The following is a 26,000-nucleotide window of genomic DNA, read 5'->3' as shown; positions in this document are numbered from 1 at the left end:
CAGAGAAATGATTTACCTCTTCTGCAGAGGATAAGTTCATTAGAGTAACCAGCCTCAGAAATTGCAGCCCAAATAAATGCTTCACAGAGTTCAAGTAACAGACACATGTCAACATCAACTGTTCAGAGGAGACTGCGTGAATCAGTCCTTCACGGTCGAATTGCTTCAAAGAAACCAGTACTAAAGGTCACCAATAAGAAGAAGAGACTTGATTGGACCAAGAAACACGAGCAATGGATATTAGACCAGTGACAATCTGTCATGAAGTTTTTTTTATTCCAACCGCTGTGTCTTTGTGAGACGCAGAGTGACTACCACAGCATTCTGCAGCGATATGCCATCCCATCTGGTTTTCACTTAGTGGGACTATCATTTGTTTTTCAACAGGATAATGACCCAACACACCTCCAGGCTGTGTAAGGGCTATTTGACCATGAAGGAGAGTGATGGAGTGCTGCATCAGATGACCTGGCCTCCACAATCAACCGACGTCATCCCAATTGAGATGGTTTGGGATGAATTGGACCGCAGAGTGAAGGGAAAACAGCCAACAAGTGCTCAGCATATGTGGGAACTCCTTCAAGACCGTTGGAAATGCATTCCTCATGAAGCTGGTTAAGATAATGCCAAGAGTGTGCAAAGCTGTCATCAAGGCAAAGGGTGGCTATTTTGAAGAATCAAAACTATAAAATATATTTTGATTTGTTTAACACTTTTTTGGGGGGGGTTACACGTTTTGGGGGCTTACTTACTACCTGATTCCATGTGTTATTTCATAGTTTTGATGTATTCACTATTATTCCACAATGTAGAAATAAGTAAAAATAAAGAAAAACCAAGGAATGTAGGTGTGTCCAAACTTTTGCCATGAATTCCAAAAACAAGTGTGGAGTTAATTTGTGACAGAGTTCTTCACTCAGAGAGTATGTGATAGTATTATCCAGTTCACTGCTCTGTATGGGCGTGAGGTATCATAGCTACACTAAATGGGACAAGCAATCCAACAGAGATGCTGTAGAAATATTTGAAACACCAACAAATGCATATAGGGCCGAATTAGGCCGGTCTACGTTGCTAGACATCCCCTCCAAAAAAAGAGCGCCAAATGTCTTTATGCATCTGAAATATAGTATTGAATCTAGTCCATCATATTTTGTGTCACTGGCCTACACACACACACACACACACACACACACACACACACACAACCCCATAGTGTCAAAGTGGGATTATGATTTTATAATGTTTATAAAACATTTTTTTTTTTAAGTATTCAACCCCTTGTTATGGCAAGCCTAAATAAGTTCAGGAGTACCAATTTCAATGACCTCATCTCTGTACCCCACACATACAATTATCTATAAGACAATGAATTTAAAAACACAGATTCATCCAAAGACCAGGGAGGTTTTCCATGACTGACAAAAAAAGGGAACCTATTGGTAGATGGGTAAAACATAAATAGACGTTGGAAATCCCTTGAGCACGGTGAAGTTATTAATTACACTATAGACGGTTTATCAATACACCCAGTCACTACAAAAATACAGGCGACCTTCCTAATTCAGTTGCCGGGGATTATCTCCTCATGGCCACACAGTATAGAAACAGAGTGAAGTTTCATAGAGAACAAAGGAATTTCTTCCACCTCACAGAACTTGAGGTCCGAACAACATTTATGTTCCGGAGAAGGAATAAAAGATGGGTGAAGCTACGAACCGGTCCGTTGGTACAATTTTGTGGGGCTCATGGGGGACGGTGAGACAGTACGGCCACATCACCATAACGGTGTTTATATAATAGCCTTAGATATGAGGCTTACATCTAATTGTTGTATCAAATGAATGAGTGAGGATGGAACTGTTTGTGAAATTGTGTCATGTGATTTTGGACTGTTTAATGAAGAAAACTCCAATTCCCTTAAAAGTTTCACTAAATCCTTGGCACGCCCCCAGGGGCACCAGACAGGACCCGGCGTCATGAGCCCTTTTCTATGTTCCGAATAAAACCCCCACCTGGGTTTTTCTATCACCAGACCAGCTTACCTCGATAACGCGTGGGCCAAGGTTTGAGACCGAGCTTACCTCAAATTATGAGAGCGCTAAGGGTTGAGACGAGACCAGTACCTCTATCATAGAGGGAAATAAGGTTCAAGTAGATTGCTGAATCTTTTAACCATCCCACGTGGTTAAACTCTTAGACTATCGATGCCGACAGAATAAGAACAAGTCTTTGATATTAATTACTAGTATGCAGCTAGGAATTCGGTATCATTGAACACGAAGACCGACAACCGCCGAAACATCTATCCTATAACGACATGAATGAATATCACTCTGAACTACCCATTCTAACCACAACAGAGAGGACAGAAACTCTTCAAAAGAAACAAACTTTTCAACAGAGACCCCGACGACACACTGAACGTAAATATATATATATTGATTGCAATTGTTCCCTAATGAGTGAGTGTTCATGTGCAAAGGATTAGCATTTCAACTGTTATAATTATCAACTGTGTGTCGTCTTCTCAGTCGACCCCCACTTCCCTTTTGTATACCAAGCCGCGATGCCGGTTTATCCCACTAGGGAAACTCCCTTATCATTTCCTTGTAACTATCTACTGTTTGTTTATGCATTTCTGTGAATTACTTAGTTAGTAAATAAATGATTTAAGACAATTGATGTATGGATGACTGATAGTGAAGACTGGGTTCATGCAGATAACCATCAATTTACAACGCTTGGAATGAGACTAACGTGAGGTAAAATAAATTATTCATTAATTAAGAAGACTAATTGATCAGATATTAAAATATCTGAAAAGTTGTATTAGGAAAATTATAATTTTGTAATCTGAATATTTTCCTTGGTTCCCCGACTTCCTAGTTAATTACATTTGCCTGATTAGTTAATCACGAAATGCTAATTACAGAGAATCTTTGATAAAAACGAAAAGTCTTCAGTCAATGATAGTAAAGACACGACACTCCACAATACTAACCTGAATGCCAGAGTGAAAAGAAGGAAGCCTGTACAGAATAATTGCTCATGGTCACATGATGTGGTAGCCCTTCCTCCGTACTTCAAAACCAGCGTCTTTTTTCAGACAACAGGGAATTTCCTCATGGTTTAATGGTCTAAGACATAGGATGCTCCCGTGGGAAGCATCATATCCCGTGTTTTACATCAGCAGAACGGCTGCGTCGGGTAAACTCAAGGGGGGCGCGGTCTCCAATATAAAAAAAAAATCACTGTCACTTTTTTTGGGCGACCAGACCATATTCACCGTACGTACATATCCCAACCAGAAGCCATGGATTACAGGCAACATCCGCACTGAGCTAAAAGCTAGAGCTGCCACTTTTCAAGGAGCGGGACACACTTCTAGGAAATCCCGCTATGCCCTCCACCGAATAATCAAACAGGCAAAGTGTCAATAGGGCTAAGATGGAATTCACCGGCTCCGACACTCGTCGCATGTGGCTTAAAAAAATGTGTAGAAAGGGAAACCCAGCCGTGAGCTGGCCAGTGATGCGTGCCTACTAAATGCCTATGCTCACCTCCGAGGCAATTAACACTGAACCATGCGAGAGCATTTTCAACTTCTCCCTGACCCAGTCTGAAATACCTACATGTTTCAAGCGGACAACAATAGTCCCTGTGCATAAGAATGGCAAGATAACATGTCTAAATGACTATCGCCCCATAGCACTCACGCACAATACAATACAATGTCGCTCTGGCAACAGTGGCAACCAGCCATTAATTCCAATAAAGCATTTACTGAATTGAGAGAGAGACCACAACAGGTGGGTTCCCGCTCCTTGGCTCCCCGAACATCACCACACCACCTGGTCACAGCACAGCAGCTCTCGCAGCATGCCAAGATCCACCAGCCCCATGGAGCAGCTGGCCGTACCTGCCTGCCACACACACGCTCTGGGCTCCAGGACAGCCTGTCTGCCCGCCTGGCTGCATGGCCAGCTGGAACCCTAGGAGACACCAGCTGCAGCGGAGACCAGAACACACGGAGGAGAGGGGTCCTCAAATAGTCTCACACAAAAAACAGGCCCAACAAAGCCGTAACAGTCAGCGGGAGAGGATGGTGTTCCCCAAAATCAGGCTAACAGTGTTTTTATTACGGCCTCAAAGACAAACAGGGAGATGGCCCCTCGAAAATAAATGTAAAAACAAGATTTCTGTTCAAATACTATATTGAAGGGGAGGCCATATCCATTCCATTGTCTACATTCCAACCCAATATTTGGGTATTTAAGTGGTTTCCATCTTCCTACCAGAGGAATATTATTCCCTTAGTTCACCGTTCCAGTTGATCACTAATTACATTAGTATTTCACGACTAATCTAATGGGATTAAGGGAATGCTTGATGAAGACCGGTATCTCTCAAACCAGCATATATAAACTTTAACATGACCTGTACCCATCACATACAACTAATAACATTTAATTGGATGTTACATTTCATGAACCCTCCTCCCCCACACTACTGTGGACAGTTCAGGAAGTAGAAGCTGTGTGTTAATATGTGTCTGTGTTCCGTCCCGGTCGGGGCGGGTCCTCTGTGTTCCGTCCCGGTCGGGCGGGTCCTCTGTGTTCCGTCCCGGTCGGGCGGGTCCTCTGTGTTCCGTCCCGGTAGTGGTTAGTGGAGGTCTCTTTGTGTGAATCAGGCCTTCATGGTCAAATTGCTGTAGTCTCCTCCAAACAGTTGATGTTGAGATCTGTCTGTTACTTGAACTCTGTGAAGCATTTATTTGGGCTGCAATCTGAGGTGCAGTTAACTCTAATAAACGTATCCTCTGCAGCAGAGGTAACTCAGAGTATTCCTTTCCTGTGGCTGTCCTCATGAGAGACAGTTTCATCATAGCGCTGGATGGTTTTTGCGACTGCACTTGAAGAAACTTTCAAAGTTACAGAAATTATCCAGAATTGACTGAAAGTGATGATGGACTGTCGTTTCTCTTTGCTTATCTAAGCTGTTCTTGCCATAATATGGATTTATCCCTATTTGGTAAAATTCCATCTTCTGTATACCATCCCTACCTTGTCACAACACAACTGACTGGCTCAAAAGCATTAAGGCAAAAAATACCACAAATTAACCTTGAACAAGGCACACCTGTAAATTGAAATGCATTCCAGGTGACTATGTCATGAAGCTGGTTGAGAGAACGCCAACAGTGTGCAAAGCTGTCATAATACTTTCTAGGTCGCTACATTTCATGTGTGTTATTTCATAGTTTGTATATCTTCACTATTATAATACAAAGTAGGAAAAATAAATAGTAAAAAGTAAAAATAAAGAAAAACCCTTGAATGAGTAGGTGCAAGCAAACTTTTGACCGGTATTACCCCCCCATCCCCGTCCCCTCCCTCGTGTACCCCCGCCCCCCATCCCCGTCCCCTCGCCCCTGTACCCCCCCCCATCCCCATCCCCTCGCTCGTGTACCCCCGTCCCCATCCCCGTCCTCTCGCCCGTGTACCCCCCCCTCCATTCCCGTCCTCTCGCCCTACCCCCCCTCCATCCCGTCCTCTCGCCCATGTAACCCCCCCTCCATTCCCGTCCTCTCGCCCATGTACCCCCCCCTCCATACCCGTCCTCTCGCCCATGTACCCCCCTCCATCCCCGTCCTCTCGCCCATGCTGCCCCCCCCCTCCATCCCCCCCTCTCGCCCATGTACCCACCCCTCCATCCCTGTCCTCTCGCCCATGTACCCCCCTCTCCATACCCGTCCTCTCGCCCATGTACCTCCCCCCTCCATCCCCGTCCTCTCGCCCATGTACCTCCCCCTCCATCCCCGTCCTCTCGCCCATGTACCTCCCCCTCCATTCCCATCCTCTCGCCCATGTAACCCCCCTCCATTCCCGTCCTCTCGCCCATGTAACCCCCCCCTCCATTCCCGTCCTCTCGCCCATGTAACCCCCCCCTCCATTCCCGTCCTCTCGCCCATGTACCCCCCCTCCATCCCTGTCCTCTCGTCCATGTACCTCCCCCTCTCCATTCCCATCCTCTCACCCATGTACCCCCCATCCTCTCGCCCATGTAACCCCCCTCCATTCCCGTCCTCTCGCCCATGTACCCCCCTCCATCACTGTCCTCTCGACCCTGTACACCCCCTCCATCCCCGTCCTCTCGCCCATGTAACCCCCCTCCATTCCCGTCCTCTTGCCCATGTACCCCCCCCTCCATTCCCGTCCTCTCGCCCATGTGCCCCCCTCCCTCCATCCCCGTCCTCTCGCCCATGTACCCCCCCTCCATCCCTGTCTTCTCGACCCTGTACCCCCCCCCCCATCCCCGTCCTCTCGCCCATGTACCCCCCTCCATCCCCGTCCTCTCGCCCATGTAACCCCCCTCCATCCCCGTCCTCTCGCCCATGTACCCCCCTCCATCCCCGTCCTCTCGCCCATGTACCCCCCTCCATCCCCGTCCTCTTGCCCATGTACCTCCCCCCTCCATCCCCGTCCTCTCGCCCATGTACCTCCCCCCTCCATCCCCGTCCTCTCGCCCATGTACCTCCCCCTCCATCCCCGTCCTCTCGCCCATGTACCTCCCCCTCCATCCCCGTCCTCTCGCCCATGTACCTCCCCCTCCATCCCCGTCCTCTCGCCCATGTACCTCCCCCCCCTCCATCCCCGTCCTCTCGCCCATGTACCTCCCCCCTCCATCCCCGTCCTCTCGCCCATGTACCTCCCCCTCCATCCCCGTCCTCTCGCCCATGTACCTCCCCCCTCCATCCCCGTCCTCTCGACCCTGTACCCCCCCCTCCATCCCCGTCCTCTCGCCCATGTAACCCCCTCCATTCCCGTCCTCTCGCCCATGTACCCCCCGTCCTCTCGCCCATGTAACCCCCCCCCCCCTCCATTCCCGTCCTCTCGCCCATGTACCCCCCCTCCATCCCCGTCCTCTCGCCCATGTAACCCCCTCCATCCCCGTCCTCTCGCCCATGTAATCCCCCTCCATCCCCGTCCTCTCGCCCATGTACCCCCCCCCTCCATTCCCATCCTCTCGCCCATGTACCCCCCTCCATTCCCATCCTCTCGCCCATGTACCCCCCGTCCTCTCGCCCATGTACCCCCGTCCTCTCGCCCATGTACCCCCCGTCCTCTCGCCCATGTACCCCCGTCCTCTCGCCCATGTACCTCCCCCCTCCATTCCCGTCCTCTCGCCCATGTACCCCCCGTCCTCTCGCCCATGTACCCGCCCCCCTCCATCCCTGTCCTCTCGCCCCTGTACCCCCCCCTCCATCCCCGTCCTCTCGCCCATGTAATGCTGAAGCATTACGATTCCCTTTCACTGGAACTAAGGGGCCCGAACCATGAAAAACAGCCCCAGGCCATTATCCCTCCTCCAAACTTTACAGTTGGCACTATGCATTGGGTCAGGTAGCGTTCTCCTGGCATCCGCCAAACATTCGTTCATCGGACTGCCAGATGGTGAAACGTGATTCATCACTCCAGAGAACGTGTTTCCACTGCTCCAGAGTCCAATGGAGGCGAGCTTTACACCACGCCAGCTGACGCCTGGTTTACACCACGGCAGCTGACGCTTGGCATTCCACATGGTGATCTTCGGCTTGTGTGCGGCAGCTCAGTCACTGCGATGTAGTGATATAAAAGTAGCATAGTATACGCACGCACACAGTTTTGATATGGGGATAGTCTAGTGTTAGCACACGGTTAGGCAACACCAGGATACACTTCCATCCCCAGGTGGCAGCACCAATCAGGTCAATGGCTGTCCTCTGCCAGGAAGCCTTGATCAGCACAACAGGTGGTGGCAATGAAGCTCCTGATTTTCTAGCAGTTTGGAACTCGGTAGTGAGTGTTGCAACCGAGGACAGACAATTTTCCTGAGCTACGCGCTTCAGCACTCGGTCGGTCCCGTTCTGTGAGCTTGTGTGGCCTACCACTTTGCAGATGAGCCGTTGTTGCTCCTAGACTTTTTCCACTTCACAATAACAGCACTTAGTTGATCGGGGCACTAGCAGGACAGACATTTGACGAACTGACCTGTTGGAAAGGTGATGATGATGCCACGTTCAAAGTCACTGAGCTCTTCAGTAAAGCCATTCTACTGCAAATGTTTGTCTATGGAGATTGCATGGCCGTGTGCTCCATTTTATACACCTGTCAGCAACGGGTGTGGCTGAAATAGCCGAATCTACTAATCTACTAGTCCCCACACACACACTGCACTCGGAAAGTATTTACAAACCTTGACTTTTTCCCACATTTTGTTACTTTACAGTTATTCTAAAATGGATTAAATACTTATTTCACAACACAATACACCATAATGACAAAGCAAAAGTCCGGGCCACTCAAGGAGACAGCCACTGCTGGATTGTTTTGGCTGTGAGCTTAGGGTCGTTGTCCTGTTGGAAGGTTAACCTTCGCCCCAGTCTGAGCACATTTTCATCAAGGATCTCTGTGCTGTCAATATATATAAAAAAACAAGCAAAAACAGACTGATGGAAGAGTCCCCATTTTAAGGGAGACATAGAAGCTTTAGTTTTTAGCGAATCCAACCACACAAGGAACAAAGACAAAACATCCTCAAAACTCCTGATCGCTCAAGAGTAACATTTATACACCCAGGAGAGGAGACAAAAGGAAAGACAACACTTACCAACCCAACCCTGCTCTCATGAATATGGAAGGTGTCTGAATTTCACCAAGGTTTCTCCCTAAAGACTGTAAGATCGGTGCTGTGCCACCTTGTGGACTGGTACTAATATAATAATAACAATAATAATAAAACAATAACACATTTTTTAAACTTTATTTGTTAATAATCAGGTTTCCATCCAACCTGGGATGAATTACATAGGAATAGCTGATGGAAACATGACATATGCGATTTTATAAATGCAGACAGACAATTTGTTTGTTCGACATGGTGGGATCTTTTTGTTTCTGTAAGATGTATTATACGGGAAATGCCTTTATGCACAAATATCGATATAACAGCAGGATCAAAGTAAACTAGAAAAATGTGTCTATTTATGGAATGATGACCTCTTTGTTCTAATGGCACTGCCTACTCCAGACCACTCGTTTTCATTTTAAATCAGATGAGCAAAAAATATTTAATTTTATTTGGAATGCTAAATTAAACATGCATATTTATATAATGAATGAGTTTGGGAGGCCTAAATTATTAAATTATACAATATTAAAGCATTAAACCTCTCATTAAAAGCTTCACTCATACATTAACTGGTTTGCTAGTAGATCATAAGGCTCAGCCTTCATACAGACCGCAACTTCTCATTTTCCAATTAACTGAAAATTAAACTTTGTTCATCTTATCACTCTTTCTTAAAAACCATCCATACAAAGCTGGTTACCATGAATGTCATCCTCCAGAAAAAGACAACAAATATTATGGTTAAACTCAAATATACGGATTGATAAATAACAAAAAAATTGCTCAGAGCATTTTGAGAAGTCCTTTCTTTAGTCGCCAACGGATCTTCCACACGGAGGATCTCACATTGACTGCATGTTTCATTTTTTTAAACTAAGATGTTTCAGATGAACCAATGTGACAATGATTTTGAGAAATGAACATTGTTGATATGAAAACTGTTCCACAAAAATGCACAGATGAACAAGCACAAACTGTTATGCAGAACGGTGGGATATGTTGTACGTTTTCCCGTTAAAAACACGACGAATTATAAAATAATTGCCTCCACATTTCCATGGTTGGATTTTGTATATAGCCTGATAATATGAAATAATTGTTTTGAAACCTGAAATGTTTTAAGTATGTTATCAAAATGCCTCCAGCTAACCTTGTAGTGGTGGATGACGCTCTGATAGACTGTTGAATTGTGAAATGGGAGACTCACTTCAATTACCAGTTGAGAAATTGAAAAATCGCAGCTATTTAAAAAAAAAATGAAAACTGTTAACGTGCGACTGCATCTAGAATTGCTGCACATGTTCTACTCCGGCAGCAACAGGAGAAATCTCTCCCAGGCTCTGTATGCTGTGAGTGTGTGATAGTAAGATAAATAAGATAGATAGATAAATAAGATACATGATGACTAACGAAAGGCCAATTTAATTATTAATTATGCATATGAACCTACACACAGATAAGCATGGTGGTCAAAAAAATTGTTCTTACTTCAACTGGTATTTTCATCAGTGAATAAAAAGCAAAGTTTTTATTTTTTCTTCCTCTCGGCCATTTTGGCAACAGTTGTCACAAGGTGGCCCTTTCGGGGTGTAAATTGCGGACACCCCCCCCCCCCCTCGCTCACCCACATCAGGTTTTACAACAGTCATAAATTCCTTCGCTGCCATGGAGTACAGAGGGAGAGCACGAGGGAGAGCACGAGGGAGAGCACGAGGGAGAGCACGAGGGAGAGCACAGAGGGAGAGCACGAGGGAGAGCACGAGGGAGAGCACGAGGGAGAGCACAGAGGGAGAGCACGAGGGAGAGCACGAGGGAGAGCACGAGGGAGAGCACAGAGGGAGAATACGAGGGAGAGTACGAGGGAGAATACGAGGGAGAGTACGAGGGAGAGCACGAGGGAGAGCACGAGGGAGAGCACAGAGGGAGAGCACAGAGGGAGAATACGAGGGAGAGTACGAGGGAGAGTACGAGGGAGAGTACGAGGGAGAGCACGAGGGAGAGCACGAGGGAGAGCACAGAGGGAGAGCACAGAGGGAGAATACGAGGGAGAGTACGAGGGAGAGTACGAGGGAGAGTACGAGGGAGAGCACGAGGGAGAGCACAGAGGGAGAGCACAGAGGGAGAATACGAGGGAGAGTACGAGGGAGAGTACGAGGGAGAGCACAGAGGGAGAGCACAGAGGGAGAATACGAGGGAGAGTACGAGGGAGAGTACGAGGGAGAGTACGAGAGAGAGTACGAGGGAGAGTACGAGGGAGAGTACGGAGAGAGAACAAACAGCTTCTCTTTAGAAAACTCCCCAAAATTGTATTATTTTTGAGAATTTGGGAATGGTCCGTGGACACTAAAGGGACAGTCACGTTGAGTGTGTTTCATTTGGTGATCTCATGAAGGACAGAAAACACATAACTGTATCTCTTAAAGGGACCATTTCCCAGCTGTCAGGTTTACTTCTGAATGTTGTATAAAAAAATGGATAAATAAGTATAAGAATACTTTCAAAAGAAAACAAAATGTGATTTAGTCTTCTAAATCAGAATTGGATGTTTTATGGTAATTTATTCACAGTCAGTAGCCACGCCCAGGTGTGCACAAACAGACCCACCCATTTTTCTAGTCAAGTATAAAAGCCCACGTGACGCAATTCACACCAGACCACGCAAATCACGGTGTAAACTAAGGTTGCAAAATGGTTGAATTTTTAAGACCAGAAGATATGAAGCGGTAGCTATATGTTGAAATGGTTGGCACTACAACTCTACCAAAAGGACAAGACCAGAGAACGTGGAGATCATTCCCACGTTGAAATGGAAAAACAAATCTACAAACTAAAAGAACAATTATTTAGACTGCAAAAGCAGCCACTCTAAGAACAGTTCCCGAATGGTATTCTGAAGTATCCATTATAACAACTATGATAGACTGTGACTCCTGGGGAACGCACCTTTCTGTCAATACTCTCCAGCAGATGGACCAGCGACCACAGAGAGAGAAAAGACAAATACTCGTAAATATGTAAATTGCAATTTATTTTAGAATGAGCGGTCGTTCTTGCAAGGTATTAGCAATTTCTATGAGTGTAGTTCTGAGTTTCCCACACCCCCTTCCCTTTGTCTACCAAGTCATCATATCCATTTCATCCATTTGGGACTATCTTTGTATTATGTAATACTAATTGTGGGTGTGTTTCATGTATTTCTGTGATTTGATTAGTAAGTTAGTAAATTAATAATTAAGCCAATTTTGTATTTTGCTAATTCATAATTTTGTACAGATATCCAAGTCTTTGCGACGTTCAGTAACGAGAACTGATGAAGCTCTCTAGAAGATAATCATAATAATACATTAATAGAAGACTCGAGAAGATATGAAAATAGTAGATTCGGGAAAACAGGCTAAACATTTTCCCGTGGTGCCGACTTCCTAGTTAATTAGTTTACATGAATAGTTAGTCACGTAATAATAATAATTAATAATAATAATAATAATTAATAATAATAATAATAATAATAATTAATAATAATAATTATTATTACACTATTATTATTATTATTATTATTATTATGATTATGATTATTATGATTATTATTATTATTATGGTTATTATGATTATGATTATTATTATGATTTGATAAAATAAGATTATTATTATTATTATTATTATTATTATTCTTCACATTTTATGATTATTATGATTATTATTATTATTAGACTGACTATAACTAAAAAAAACTTATTATTATTATGATTATGATTATTATTATTATTATTATTAATAAAAATACACAAATAAAAAAAACTTAAAAAAAAAAAAAAAACTTTTGGGGGCCAAAAGCGGCTAACAGAAACCCTGAACAGATTATACTTTAAACTGAAGTTAATAGAAAATGGCATAAAGAGAAATAGAACACACTCTTAATATAAAATGTCAGATTAGATGGTGTTTGTGTGTGTTCGTGACCAGTGGGCATAAAACCATTTCGTCACAGAGAGAAGAGGAGGGTATGAAGGAGGGTGAGACATACAGACCCTTATTCCAGGAGCACTCTTCTTCGCCTCAGCCTTCAACTTCGTCAACTTCAGAGCTGACTTGGTCTTCTTGTAGTCTTGTTTACCTGAAATATAAAATGGACATAGATATAATATACACTGCTCAAAAAAATAAAGGGAACACTTAAACAACACAATGTAACTCCAAGTCAATCACACTTCTGTGAAATCAAACTGTCCACTTAGGAAGCAACACTGATTGACAATAAATTTCACATGCTGTTGTGCAAATGGAATAGACAACAGATGGAATTATAGGCAATTAGCAAGACACCCCCAATAAAGGAGTGGTTCTGCAGTTGGTGACCACAGACCACTTCTCAGTTCCTATGCTTCCTGGCTGATGTTTTGGTCACTTTTGAATGCTGCCGGTGCTTTCACTCTAGTGGTAGCATGAGACGGAGTCTACAACCCACACAAGTGGCTCAGGTAGTGCAGCTCATCCAGGATGGCACATCAATGCGAGCTGTGGCAAGAAGGTTTGCTGTGTCTGTCAGCGTAGTGTCCAGAGCATGGAGGCGCTACCAGGAGACAGGCCAGTACATCAGGAGACGTGGAGGAGGCCGTAGGAGGGCAACAACCCAGCAGCAGGACCACTACCTCCACTATCTCCGCCTTTGTGCAAGGAGGAGCAGGAGGAGCACTGCCAGAGCCCTGCAAAATGACCTCCAACAGGCCACAAATGTGCATGTGTCTGCTCAAAACGGTCAGAAACAGACTCCATGAGGGCTCGGACGTTTGGCATTTGTCAGAGAACACCAAGATTGGCAAATTCGCCACTGGCATCCTGTGCTCTTCACAGATGAAAGCAGGTTCACACTGAGCACATGTGACAGAGTCTGGAGACGCTGTGGAGAACGTTCTGCTGCCTGCAACATCCTCCAGCATGACCGGTTTGGTGCTCGCCAGAGGTAGCCTGACTGCCATTAGGTACCGAGATGAGATCCTCAGACCCCTTGTGAGAACATATGCTGGTGCGGTTGGACCTGGGTTCCTCCTAATGCAAGACAATGCTAGACCTCATGTGGCTGGAGTGTGTCAGTAGTTCCTGCAAGAGGAAGGCATTGATGCTATGGACTGGCCCGCCCGTTCCCCAGACCGGAATCCAATTGAGCACATCTGGGACATCATGCGTGGCTCGATGACTCATTGCGAGCTCACAGAACATGTTATTACCTCCCTGTATATAGCCATGTTATTACCTCCTGTATATAGCCATGTTATTACCTCCCTGTATATAGTCATGTTATTACCTCCTGCTTATAGCCATGTTATTACCTGTACTCCCTGTATATAGTCATGTTATTACCTCCCTGCTTATAGCCATGTTATTACCTCCCTGTATATAGCCATGTTATTACCTCCCTGTATATAGCCATGTTATTACCCGGTGCTCCTGTATATAGCCATGTTATTACCTCCCTGTATATAGCCATGTTATTACCTCCCTGTATATAGCCATGTTATTACCTCCTGTATATAGCCATGTTATTACCTCCCTGTATATAACCAGCCATGTTATTACCTCCCTGTATATAGCCATGTTATTACCTCCATGTATATAGCCATGTTATTACCTCCCCGTATATAGCCATGTTATTACCTCCCTGTATACAGTCATGTTATTACCTCCCTGCTTATAGCCATGTTATTACCTGGTGCTCCCTGTATATAGTCATGTCAGGGCTCCGGGCAGCCGAGCGGAAATGGAGGAAAACTCGCCTCCCTGCGGACCTGGCATCCTTTCACTCCCTCCTCTCTACATTTTCCTCCTCTGTCTCTGCTGCTAAAGCCACTTTCTACCACTCTAAATTCCAAGCATCTGCCTCTAACCCTAGGAAGCTCTTTGCCACCTTCTCCTCCCTCCTGAATCCTCCTCTCCCCCCCTCTCCTCCTCCTTCTCTGCAGATGACTTCGTCAACCATTTTGAAAAGAAGGTCGACGACATCCGATCCTCGTTTGCTAAGTCAAACGACACCGCTGGTTCTGCTCACACTGCCCTACCCTGTGCTCTGACCTCTTTCTCCCCTCTCTCTCCAGGTGAAATCTTGCATCTTGTGACGCCGCAGCCCGTCTGGTGTTCAACCTTCCCAAGTTCTCTCACGTCACCCCGCTCCTCCGTTCTCTCCACTGGCTTCCAGTTGAAGCTCGCATCCGCTACAAGACCATGGTGCTTGCCTACGGAGCTGTGAGGGGAACGGCACCTCAGTACCTCCAGGCTCTGATCAGGCCCTACACCCAAACAAGGGCACTGCGTTCATCCACCTCTGGCCTGCTCGCCTCCCTACCACTGAGGAAGTACAGCTCCCGCTCAGCCCAGTCAAAACTGTTCGCTGCTCTGGCCCCCAATGGTGGAACAAACTCCCTCACGACGCCAGGACAACAGAGTCAATCACCACCTTCCGGAGACACCTGAAACCCCACCTCTTTAAGGAATACCTAGGATAGGATAAGTAATCCCTCTCACCCCCCCCCTTTAAGATTTAGATGCACTATTGTAAAGTGACTGTTCCACTGGATGTCATAAGGTGAATGCACCAATTTGTAAGTCGCTCTGGATAAGAGCGTCTGCTAAATGACTTAAATGTAAAATGTAAATGTAATGTCTCGCTCCATCCACCAACGCCACGTTCCACCACAGACTGTCCAGGAGTTGGCGGATGCTTTATTCCAGGTCTGGGAGGAGATTCCTCAGGAGACCATCCGCTACCTCATCAGGAGCATGCCCAGGCGTTGTAGGGAGGTCATACAGGCACGTGGAGGCCAAACACACTACTGAGCCTCATTTTGACTTGTTTTAAGGACATTACATCAAAGTTGGATCAGCCTGTAGTGTGTTTTTCCACTTTAATTTTGAGTGTGACTCCAAATCCAGACCTCCATGGGTTGATACATTTGATTTCCATTGATCATTTTTGTGTGGTTTTGTTGTCAGCACATTCAACTATGTTATGAAAAAAGTATTTAATAAGAATATTTCATTCATTCAGATCTAGGATGTGTTATTTTAGTGTTCCCTTTATTTTTTGGAGCAGTGTGTATATATATAAAATCAATGTAAGAAATATGACGAAAAAAAATACAATGAATGAGAATGAGGACTGTGGTAATTAATTAACTGCTCACACACATGTGTTGGTATGCATGGTTCAGTTTGGATTCTAAACAGCTGTTCTTTCTGAGGTGAAGCAGACAAACTGGTCACCAGGTAGGGTGGAGGGACGGAAAGGAGTAGAGGAGAGAGGGAGAGAGGTGTCCTTGGTGACTCCAGCAGAATGCCCAGGGTGAGGTCTGGCAGAGTGCTGTCAACACACAGGGCCAGTTTACAGACACACTCCTAGATAGTTACCATCTAAACACACTCCTAGATAGTTACCATCTAAACACACTCCTAGATAGTTACCATCTAAACACACTCCTAGATAGTTACCATCTAAACACACTCCTAGATAGTTACCATCTAAACACACTCCTAGATAGTTACCATCTAAACACACTCCTAGATAGTTACCATCTAAACACACTCCTAGATAGTTACCTAGTTACCATCTAAACACACTCCTAGATAGTTACCGTCTAAACACACTCCTAGATAGTTACCTAGTTACCGTCTAAACACACTCCTAGATAGTTACCGTCTAAACACACTCCTAGATAGTTACCTAGTTACCGTCTAAACACACTCCTAGATAGTTACCTAGTTACCGTCTAAACACACTCCTAGATAGTTACCTAGTTACCGTCTAAACACACTCCTAGATAGTTACCGTCTAAACACACTCCTAGATAGTTACCATCTAAACACACACCTAGATAGTTACCATCTAAACACACACCTAGATAGTTACCTAGTTACCGTCTAAACACACTCCTAGATAGTTACCTAGTTACCGTCTAAACACACTCCTAGATAGTTACCGTCTAAACACACTCCTAGATAGTTACCTAGTTACCGTCTAAACACACTCCTAGATAGTTACCTAGTTACCGTCTAAACACACTCCTAGATAGTTACCTAGTTACCGTCTAAACACACTCCTAGATAGTTAGTTAAACACACTCTAGATAGTTACCATCTAAACACACACCTAGATAGTTACCATCTAAACACACACCTAGATAGTTACCTAGTTACCGTCTAAACACACTCCTAGATAGTTACCTAGTTACCGTCTAAACACACTCCTAGATAGTTACCATCTAAACACACTCCTAGATAGTTACCATCTAAACACACTCCTAGATAGTTACCATCTAAACACACTCCTAGATAGTTACCATCTAAACACACTCCTAGATAGTTACCTAGTTACCGTCTAAACACACTCCTAGATAGTTAGCATCTAAACACACTCCTAGATAGTTACCTAGTTACCGTCTAAACACACTCCTAGATAGTTACCATCTAAACACACTCCTAGATAGTTACCATCTAAACACACTCCTAGATAGTTACCATCTAAACACACTCCTAGATAGTTACCATCTAAACACACTCCTAGATAGTTACCATCTAAACACACTCCTAGATAGTTACCTAGTTACCATCTAAACACACTCCTAGATAGTTACCTAGTTACCGTCTAAACACACTCCTAGATAGTTACCATCTAAACACACTCCTAGATAGTTACCGTCTAAACACACTCCTAGATAGTTACCATCTAAACACACTCCTAGATAGTTACCATCTAAACACACTCCTAGATAGTTACCTAGTTACCGTCTAAACACACTCCTAGATAGTTACCATCTAAACACACTCCTAGATAGTTACCTAGTTACCGTCTAAACACACTCCTAGATAGTTACCTAGTTACCATCTAAACACACTCCTAGATAGTTACCGTCTAAACACACTCCTAGATATTTACCTAGTTACCGTCTAAACACACTCCTAGATAGTTACCATCTAAACACACTCCTAGATAGTTACCTAGTTACCGTCTAAACACACTCCTAGATAGTTACCTAGTTACCGTCTAAACACACTCCTAGATAGTTACCATCTAAACACACTCCTAGATAGTTACCATCTAAACACACTCCTAGATAGTTACCGTCTAAACACACTCCTAGATAGTTACCATCTAAACACACTCCTAGATAGTTACCATCTAAACACACTCCTAGATAGTTACCATCTAAACACACTCCTAGATAGTTACCATCTAAACACACTCCTAGATAGTTACCATCTAAACACACTCCTAGATAGTTACCATCTAAACACACTCCTAGATAGTTACCATCTAAACACACTCCTAGATAGTTACCTAGTTACCATCTAAACACACTCCTAGATAGTTACCGTCTAAACACACTCCTAGATAGTTACCTAGTTACCGTCTAAACACACTCCTAGATAGTTACCGTCTAAACACACTCCTAGATAGTTACCTAGTTACCGTCTAAACACACTCCTAGATAGTTACCTAGTTATCTAAACACACTCCTAGATAGTTACCTAGTTACCGTCTAAACACACTCCTAGATAGTTACCGTCTAAACACACTCCTAGATAGTTACCATCTAAACACACACCTAGATAGTTACCATCTAAACACACACCTAGATAGATAGTTACCATCTAAACACACTCCTAGATAGTTACCTAGTTACCATCTAAACACACTCCTAGATAGTTACCGTCTAAACACACTCCTAGATAGTTACCTAGTTACCTCTAAACACACTCCTAGATAGTTACCTAGTTACCGTCTAAACACACTCCTAGATAGTTACCTAGTTACCGTCTAAACACACTCCTAGATAGTTACCGTCTAAACACACTCCTAGATAGTTACCATCTAAACACACACCTAGATAGTTACCATCTAAACACACACCTAGATAGTTACCTAGTTACCGTCTAAACACACTCCTAGATAGTTACCTAGTTACCGTCTAAACACACTCCTAGATAGTTACCATCTAAACACACTCCTAGATAGTTACCATCTAAACACACTCCTAGATAGTTACCATCTAAACACACTCCTAGATAGTTACCATCTAAACACACTCCTAGATAGTTACCTAGTTACCGTCTAAACACACTCCTAGATAGTTACCATCTAAACACACTCCTAGATAGTTACCTAGTTACCGTCTAAACACACTCCTAGATAGTTACCATCTAAACACACTCCTAGATAGTTACCATCTAAACACACTCCTAGATAGTTACCATCTAAACACACTCCTAGATAGTTACCATCTAAACACACTCCTAGATAGTTACCATCTAAACACACTCCTAGATAGTTACCTAGTTACCATCTAAACACACTCCTAGATAGTTACCTAGTTAGTCTAAACACACCTAGATAGTTACCATCTAAACACACTCCTAGATAGTTACCGTCTAAACACACTCCTAATAGTTACCATCTAAACACACTCCTAGATAGTTACCGTCTAAACACACTCCTAGATAGTTACCTAGTTACCGTCTAAACACACTCCTAGATAGTTACCATCTAAACACACTCCTAGATAGTTACCTAGTTACCGTCTAAACACACTCCTAGATAGTTACCTGTTACCATCTAAACACACTCCTAGATAGTTACCATCTAAACACACTCCTAGATATTTACCTAGTTGTTCTAAACACACTCCTAGATAGTTACCATCTAAACACACTCCTAGATAGTTACCTAGTTACCGTCTAAACACACTCCTAGATAGTTACCTAGTTACCGTCTAAACACACTCCTAGATAGTTACCATCTAAACACACTCCTAGATAGTTACCATCTAAACACACTCCTAGATAGTTACCATCTAAACACACTCCTAGATAGTTACCATCTAAACACACTCCTAGATAGTTACCTAGTTACCTTCTAAACACACTCCTAGATAGTTACCTAGTTACCGTCTAAACACACTCCTAGATAGTTACCGTCTAAACACACTCCTAGATAGTTACCATCTAAACACACTCCTAGATAGTTACCATCTAAACACACTCCTAGATAGTTACCATCTAAACACACTCCTAGATAGTTACCTAGTTACCGTCTAAACACACTCCTAGATAGTTACCGTCTAAACACACTCCTAGATAGTTACCATCTAAACACACTCCTAGATAGTTACCATCTAAACACACTCCTAGATAGTTACCATCTAAACACACTCCTAGATAGTTACCATCTAAACACACTCCTAGATAGTTACCATCTAAACACACTCCTAGATAGTTACCATCTAAACACACTCCTAGACAATCACTCTGGAACAAACAGACCTTGGCCTCCCACATACAGATGGATGGGGCATAGTCTGCTCTCTCTCTCTCCGACTCCAGCATGTATATATGGTAATCAGGGTGGAACAGACTGGGGGAATTAAATCATTAGCAGACAGAACGTCAAACAGAATGTCTAGTGGTAAATCTCTACAGGTTCACAACTATTTAATTCAGAATTGAAGAATATGGTACATGATACTCAAGAGGGCACAAAATGGTTCCACTTAAAACCAAAATGTAACAATTGCTTGAGTGGCTTCTAAATTTCACCTGTTATAGTATAAAACACCATACGACTGGGCCCAGGATAAACTAGTTGTATCAGCTTGTGAAAGCATTACCAGACTGCACCTGGAATGCTTTGGTCATTTAAATGTATTATCCCCACTACTCTTCCTGGGGTCCAACATTGATACTGTTACATCACACAGTGTGTTCCCTCAGGCCGCTACTCTACTACCACACATCTACAATACAACATCACATAACACAGTGTGTTCCCTCAGGCCACTACTCTACTACCACACATCTACAATACAACATCACATAACACAGTGTGTTCCCTCAGGCCACTACTCTACTACCACACATCTACAATACAACATCACATAACACAGTGTGTTCCCTCAGGCCACTACTCTACTACCACACATCTACAATACAACATCACATAACACAGTGTGTTCCCTCAGGTAGCTACTCTACTACCACACATCTACAATACAACATCACATAACACAGTGTGTTCCCTCAGGCCACTACTCTACTACCACACATCTACAATACAACATCCATGTGCACGTGTGTAGAGTGCGTGTCTTATCATGTGTATGTGTCTGTACCTGTGTGTGTGGTGTGTGTGTGTGTGTTCCATGTGTGTGTGTGTGTGTGTGTGTGTGTGTGTGTGTGTGTGTGTGTGTGTGTGTGTGTGTGTGTGTGTGTGTGTGTGTGTGTGTGTGTGTGTGTTGTGTGTGTGTGTGTGTGTGTCCTGTGGAATGAGTTCCATGTAGTCATGGCTCTGTGTGTGTGTGGTGTGTGTGTGTGTGTGTTGCTTCATGTAGTCTCCACTGTTCCATAAGGTGTGTTTTTATCTGTTTATTAAATCTGATTCTACTGCTGCATCAGTACCTGATGTGGAATGGAGTTCCATGTAGTCTATGTAATACTGTGGAATAGAGTTCCATGTAGTCATGGCTCTATGTAGTACTGTGGAATAGAGTTCCATGTAGTCATGGCTCTATGTAGTACTGTGGAATAGAGTTCCATGTAGTCATGGCTCTATGTAGTACTGTGGAATAGAGTTCCATGTAGTCATGGCTCTATGTAGTACTGTGGAATAGAGTTCCATGTAGTCATGGCTCTATGTAGTACTGTGGAATAGAGTTCCATGTAGTCATGGCTCTATGTAGTACTGTGGAATAGAGTTCCATGTAGTCATGGCTCTATGTAGTACTGTGGAATAGAGTTCCATGTAGTCATGGCTCTATGTAGTACTGTGGAATAGAGTTCCATGTAGTCATGGCTCTATGTAGTACTGTGGAATAGAGTTCCATGTAGTCATGGCTCTATGTAGTACTGTGGAATAGAGTTCCATGTAGTCATGGCTCTATGTAGTACTGTGGAATAGAGTTCCATGTAGTCATGGCTCTATGTAGTACTGTGGAATAGAGTTCCATGTAGTCATGGCTCTATGTAGTACTGTGGAATAGAGTTCCATGTAGTCATGGCTCTATGTAGTACTGTGGAATAGAGTTCCATGTAGTCATGGCTCTATGTAGTACTGTGGAATAGAGTTCCATGTAGTCATGGCTCTATGTAGTACTGTGGAATAGAGTTCCATGTAGTCATGGCTCTATGTAGTACTGTGGAATAGAGTTCCATGTAGTCATGGCTCTATGTAGTACTGTGGAATAGAGTTCCATGTAGTCATGGCTCTATGTAGTACTGTGGAATAGAGTTCCATGTAGTCATGGCTCTATGTGGTACTGTGGAATAGAGTTCCATGTAGTCATGGCTCTATGTAGTACTGTGGAATAGAGTTCCATGTAGTCATGGCTCTATGTAGTACTGTGGAATAGAGTTCCATGTAGTCATGGCTCTATGTAGTACTGTGGAATAGAGTTCCATGTAGTCATGGCTCTATGTAGTACTGTGGAATTCCATGTAGTCATGAGTTCTCATGGAATAGAGTTCCATGGCTCTATGTAATACTGTGGAATAGAGTTCCATGTAGTCATGGCTCTATGTAGTACTGTGGAATAGAGTTCCATGTAGTCATGGCTCTATGTGGTACTGTGGAATAGAGTTCCATGTAGTCATGGCTCTATGTAGTACTGTGGAATAGAGTTCCATGTAGTCATGGCTCTATGTAGTACTGTGGAATAGAGTTCCATGTAGTCATGGCTCTATGGTACTGTGGAATAGAGTTCCATGTAGTCATGGCTCTATGTAGTACTGTGGAATAGAGTTCCATGTAGTCATGTCTCTATGTAGTACTGTGGAATAGAGTTCCATGTAGTCATGGCTCTATGTAGTACTGTGGAATAGAGTTCCATGTAGTCATGGCTCTATGTAGTACTGTGGAATAGAGTTCCATGTAGTCATGGCTCTATGTAGTCCTGTGGAATAGAGTTCCATGTAGTCATGGCTCTATGTAATACTGTGGAATAGAGTTCCATGTAGTCATGGCTCTATGGCTCTATGTAGTACTGTGGAATAGAGTTCCATGTAGTCGTGGCTCTATGTAGTACTGTGGAATAGAGTTCCATGTTGTCATGGCTCTATGTAGTACTGTGGAATAGAGTTCCATGTAGTCATGGCTCTATGTAATACTGTGGAATAGAGTTCCATGTAGTCATGGCTCTATGTAATACTGTGGAATAGAGTTCCATGTAGTCATGGCTCTATGTAATACTGTGGAATAGAGTTCCATGTAGTCATGGCTCTATGTAGTACTGTGGAATAGAGTTCCATGTAGTCATGGCTCTATGTAGTACTGTGGAATAGAGTTCCATGTAGTCATGGCTCTATGTAGTACTGTGGAATAGAGTTCCATGTAGTCATGGCTCTATGTAATACTGTGGAATAGAGTTCCATGTAGTCATGGCTCTATGTAATACTGTGGAATAGAGTTCCATGTAGTCATGGCTCTATGTAATACTGTGGAATAGAGTTCCATGTAGTCATGGCTCTATGTAGTACTGTGGAATAGAGTTCCATGTAGTCATGGCTCTATGTAATACTGTGGAATAGAGTTCCATGTAGTCATGGCTCTATGTAGTACTGTGGAATAGAGTTCCATGTAGTCATGGCTCTATGTAGTACTGTGGAATAGAGTTCCATGTAGTCATGGCTCTATGTAGTACTGTGGAATAGAGTTCCATGTAGTCATGGCTCTATGTAGTACTGTGGAATAGAGTTCCATGTAGTCATGGCTCTATGTAGTACTGTGGAATAGAGTTCCATGTAGTCATGGCTCTATGTAGTACTGTGGAATAGAGTTCCATGTAGTCATGGCTCTATGTAGTACTGTGGAATAGAGTTCCATGTAGTAATGGCTCTATGTAGTACTGTGGAATAGAGTTCCATGTAGTCATGGCTCTATGTAGTACTGTGGAATAGAGTTCCATGTAGTCATGGCTCTATGTAGTACTGTGGAATAGAGTTCCATGTAGTCATGGCTCTATGTAGTACTGTGGAATAGAGTTCCATGTAGTCATGGCTCTATGTAGTACTGTGGAATAGAGTTCCATGTAGTCATGGCTCTATGTAGTACTGTGGAATAGTTCCAGTTCATGGCTCTATGTAGGACTGTGGAATAGAGTTCCATGTAGTCATGGCTCTATGTAGTACTGTGGAATAGAGTTCCATGTAGTCATGGCTCTATGTAGTACTGTGGAATAGAGTTCTGTGTAGTCATGGCTCTATGTAGTACTGTGGAATAGAGTTCCATGTAGTCATGGCTCTATGTGGTACTGTGGAATAGAGTTCCATGTAGTCATGGCTCTATGTGGTACTAGTCATGGCTCTATGTGGTACTGTGGAATAGAGTTCCATGTAGTCATGGCTCTATGTGGTACTGTGGAATAGAGTTCCATGTAGTCATGGCTCTATGTGGTACTAGTCATGGCTCTATGTGGTACTGTGGAATAGAGTTCCATGTAGTCATGGCTCTATGTGGTACTGTGGAATAGAGTTCCATGTAGTCATGGCTCTATGTAGTTGTGTGGAATAGAGTTCCATGTAGTCATGGCTCTATGTAGTACTGTGGAATAGAGTTCCATGTAGTCATGGCTCTATGTAGTACTGTGGAATAGAGTTCCATGTAGTCATGGCTCTATGTAGTACTGTGCACTCTCCCATAGTCTGTTCTGGACTTGGGGACTGTGAAGAGACCTCTGGTGGCATGTCTTGTGGGGTATGCATGGGTGTAGAGACTAAATAACTCCAGTAATTGTGTTCAGTGTGCAGGGAGAGATTAGTCAGTAAACTTCCTGTCATCGCAGTGTTAAATATAGTCTGCCCTATATGAAGAGACAAATTTAAAATAATTATACATTATTTGTGGCTTTGCCTTACAGGTAGATTTTTGGGCAACAATGGCATTTAATCACACACAATATCACAGGACTCAGGGTTAGGGAGTAGCTGTGGGTGGTGAAGAGCAAGATGTGGGTGATGGACGGTTTTCCTTAACGGTCTGACCATTGAAACCACCAATTGGGGAGAGATAAAACAAAACGTGTTAAAAAACCGAAAGAACCGTTCGTTGAATTTGTAGAACGGTTTAGATCAGAGGTGGTTAGACACAGTGGATTATCTGACATGGGGGAGATGAAGACCCACTAAATCCCCCCCCCCCAAAAAAAATGGGGCAATCACTCATTAGCTCATTATACATGATGATGTGCGAAAAACGTTTCCACAACTAATGACTGGGAGAGACAAAACTATGGCGACATCGACAGGTTGGACAGAGACATCAATCAACATAATAAACCGACCGTCAAGAGTTGTGCAGGTTTCCCAGTAAAACCAAACAACATCATTCGTTCAGAAGAAGAGAAACCTGGTGTATATGTCATTATTATGGGATTGCTTGGTCACTGTGGCAACGAGAATGTCGGAAAAGTGATTTTATGAGAAGAAGTGGCCAGGAGGAGATGGGTCCGTCTAAGGGAAAACGGAATCGAGACAACAGCCCCAATGACATAGTTGATGCAGAAATGTAAGAAGCTCTCCCCATCTCAGCAGCAGAGGTTGCTAGATGCTGTTGAGGTAAACTGACAGACTCCCCTCTTACGTCCCACCTCAGCTGCTGTGAAAATCAGATGGAATATAAAGTGAACATGATGGTTAATAACGTTTCAGTAGATACGGGTGCTGAAGTCATTGTATTGCCCATATCTTATGTGTCGTGTCTTTGGCTATCCCGGATTAAGTGATGACATGCTATTCTATAAAATAATTTATCCGTAATTAATATTACCTGATTGAGCTAATCATGTAGAATGTAATTAACAAGAGAGTCGGGCACCACAAAATAATATTTATAGAGCTGTTATCATCCGAGTAAACTCTTAAAGACAGAGTAATATTTTACATCAATAGCAGTCAATATTAATCGTCACCTTAATTCAGTCTCATCCCCCTATCCACATCGATGGAACAGTAGTGGAGAGGGTAGCTAGTTTTAAGTTCCTCGGCATACACATCACAGACAAACTGAATTGGTCCACTCACACTGACAGCGTCGTGAAGAAGGCGCAGCAGCGCCTATTCAACCTCAGGAGGCTGAAGAAATTCGGCTTGTCACCAAAAGCACTCACAAACTTCTACAGATGCACAATCGAGAGCATCCTGGCGGGCTGTATCACCGCCTGGTACGGCAACTGCTCCGCCCTCAACCGTAAGGCTCTCCAGAGGGTAGTGAGGACTGCACAACGCATCACCGGGGGCAAACTACCTGCCCTCCAGGACACCTACACCACCCGTTGTTACAGGAAGGCCATAAAGAT

General features: G+C 43.7%; 1 protein-coding gene across 4 annotated transcripts in view; it reads right to left on the bottom strand.

Annotated features, from left to right (window-relative positions):
- Nucleotides 1–26,000, bottom strand: part of triqk (triple QxxK/R motif containing) — a 61,807-nt gene that overhangs the window by 4,326 nt on the left and 31,481 nt on the right. For all 4 annotated transcript variants that reach the window (XM_046361342.1, XM_046361344.1, XM_046361341.1 and 1 more), the window contains one exon: nt 12,702–12,787. In XM_046361342.1, coding sequence (XP_046217298.1) covers nt 12,702–12,787 — 86 coding nt within the window. The remainder of the gene's footprint in view (nt 1–12,701; nt 12,788–26,000) is intronic.

The sequence above is a fragment of the Oncorhynchus gorbuscha genome, linkage group LG09 (assembly GCF_021184085.1).
Source record: "Oncorhynchus gorbuscha isolate QuinsamMale2020 ecotype Even-year linkage group LG09, OgorEven_v1.0, whole genome shotgun sequence".
NCBI classification, from domain to species: domain Eukaryota; kingdom Metazoa; phylum Chordata; class Actinopteri; order Salmoniformes; family Salmonidae; genus Oncorhynchus; species Oncorhynchus gorbuscha.
This window is presented reverse-complemented; position numbering and strand designations above follow the sequence as displayed.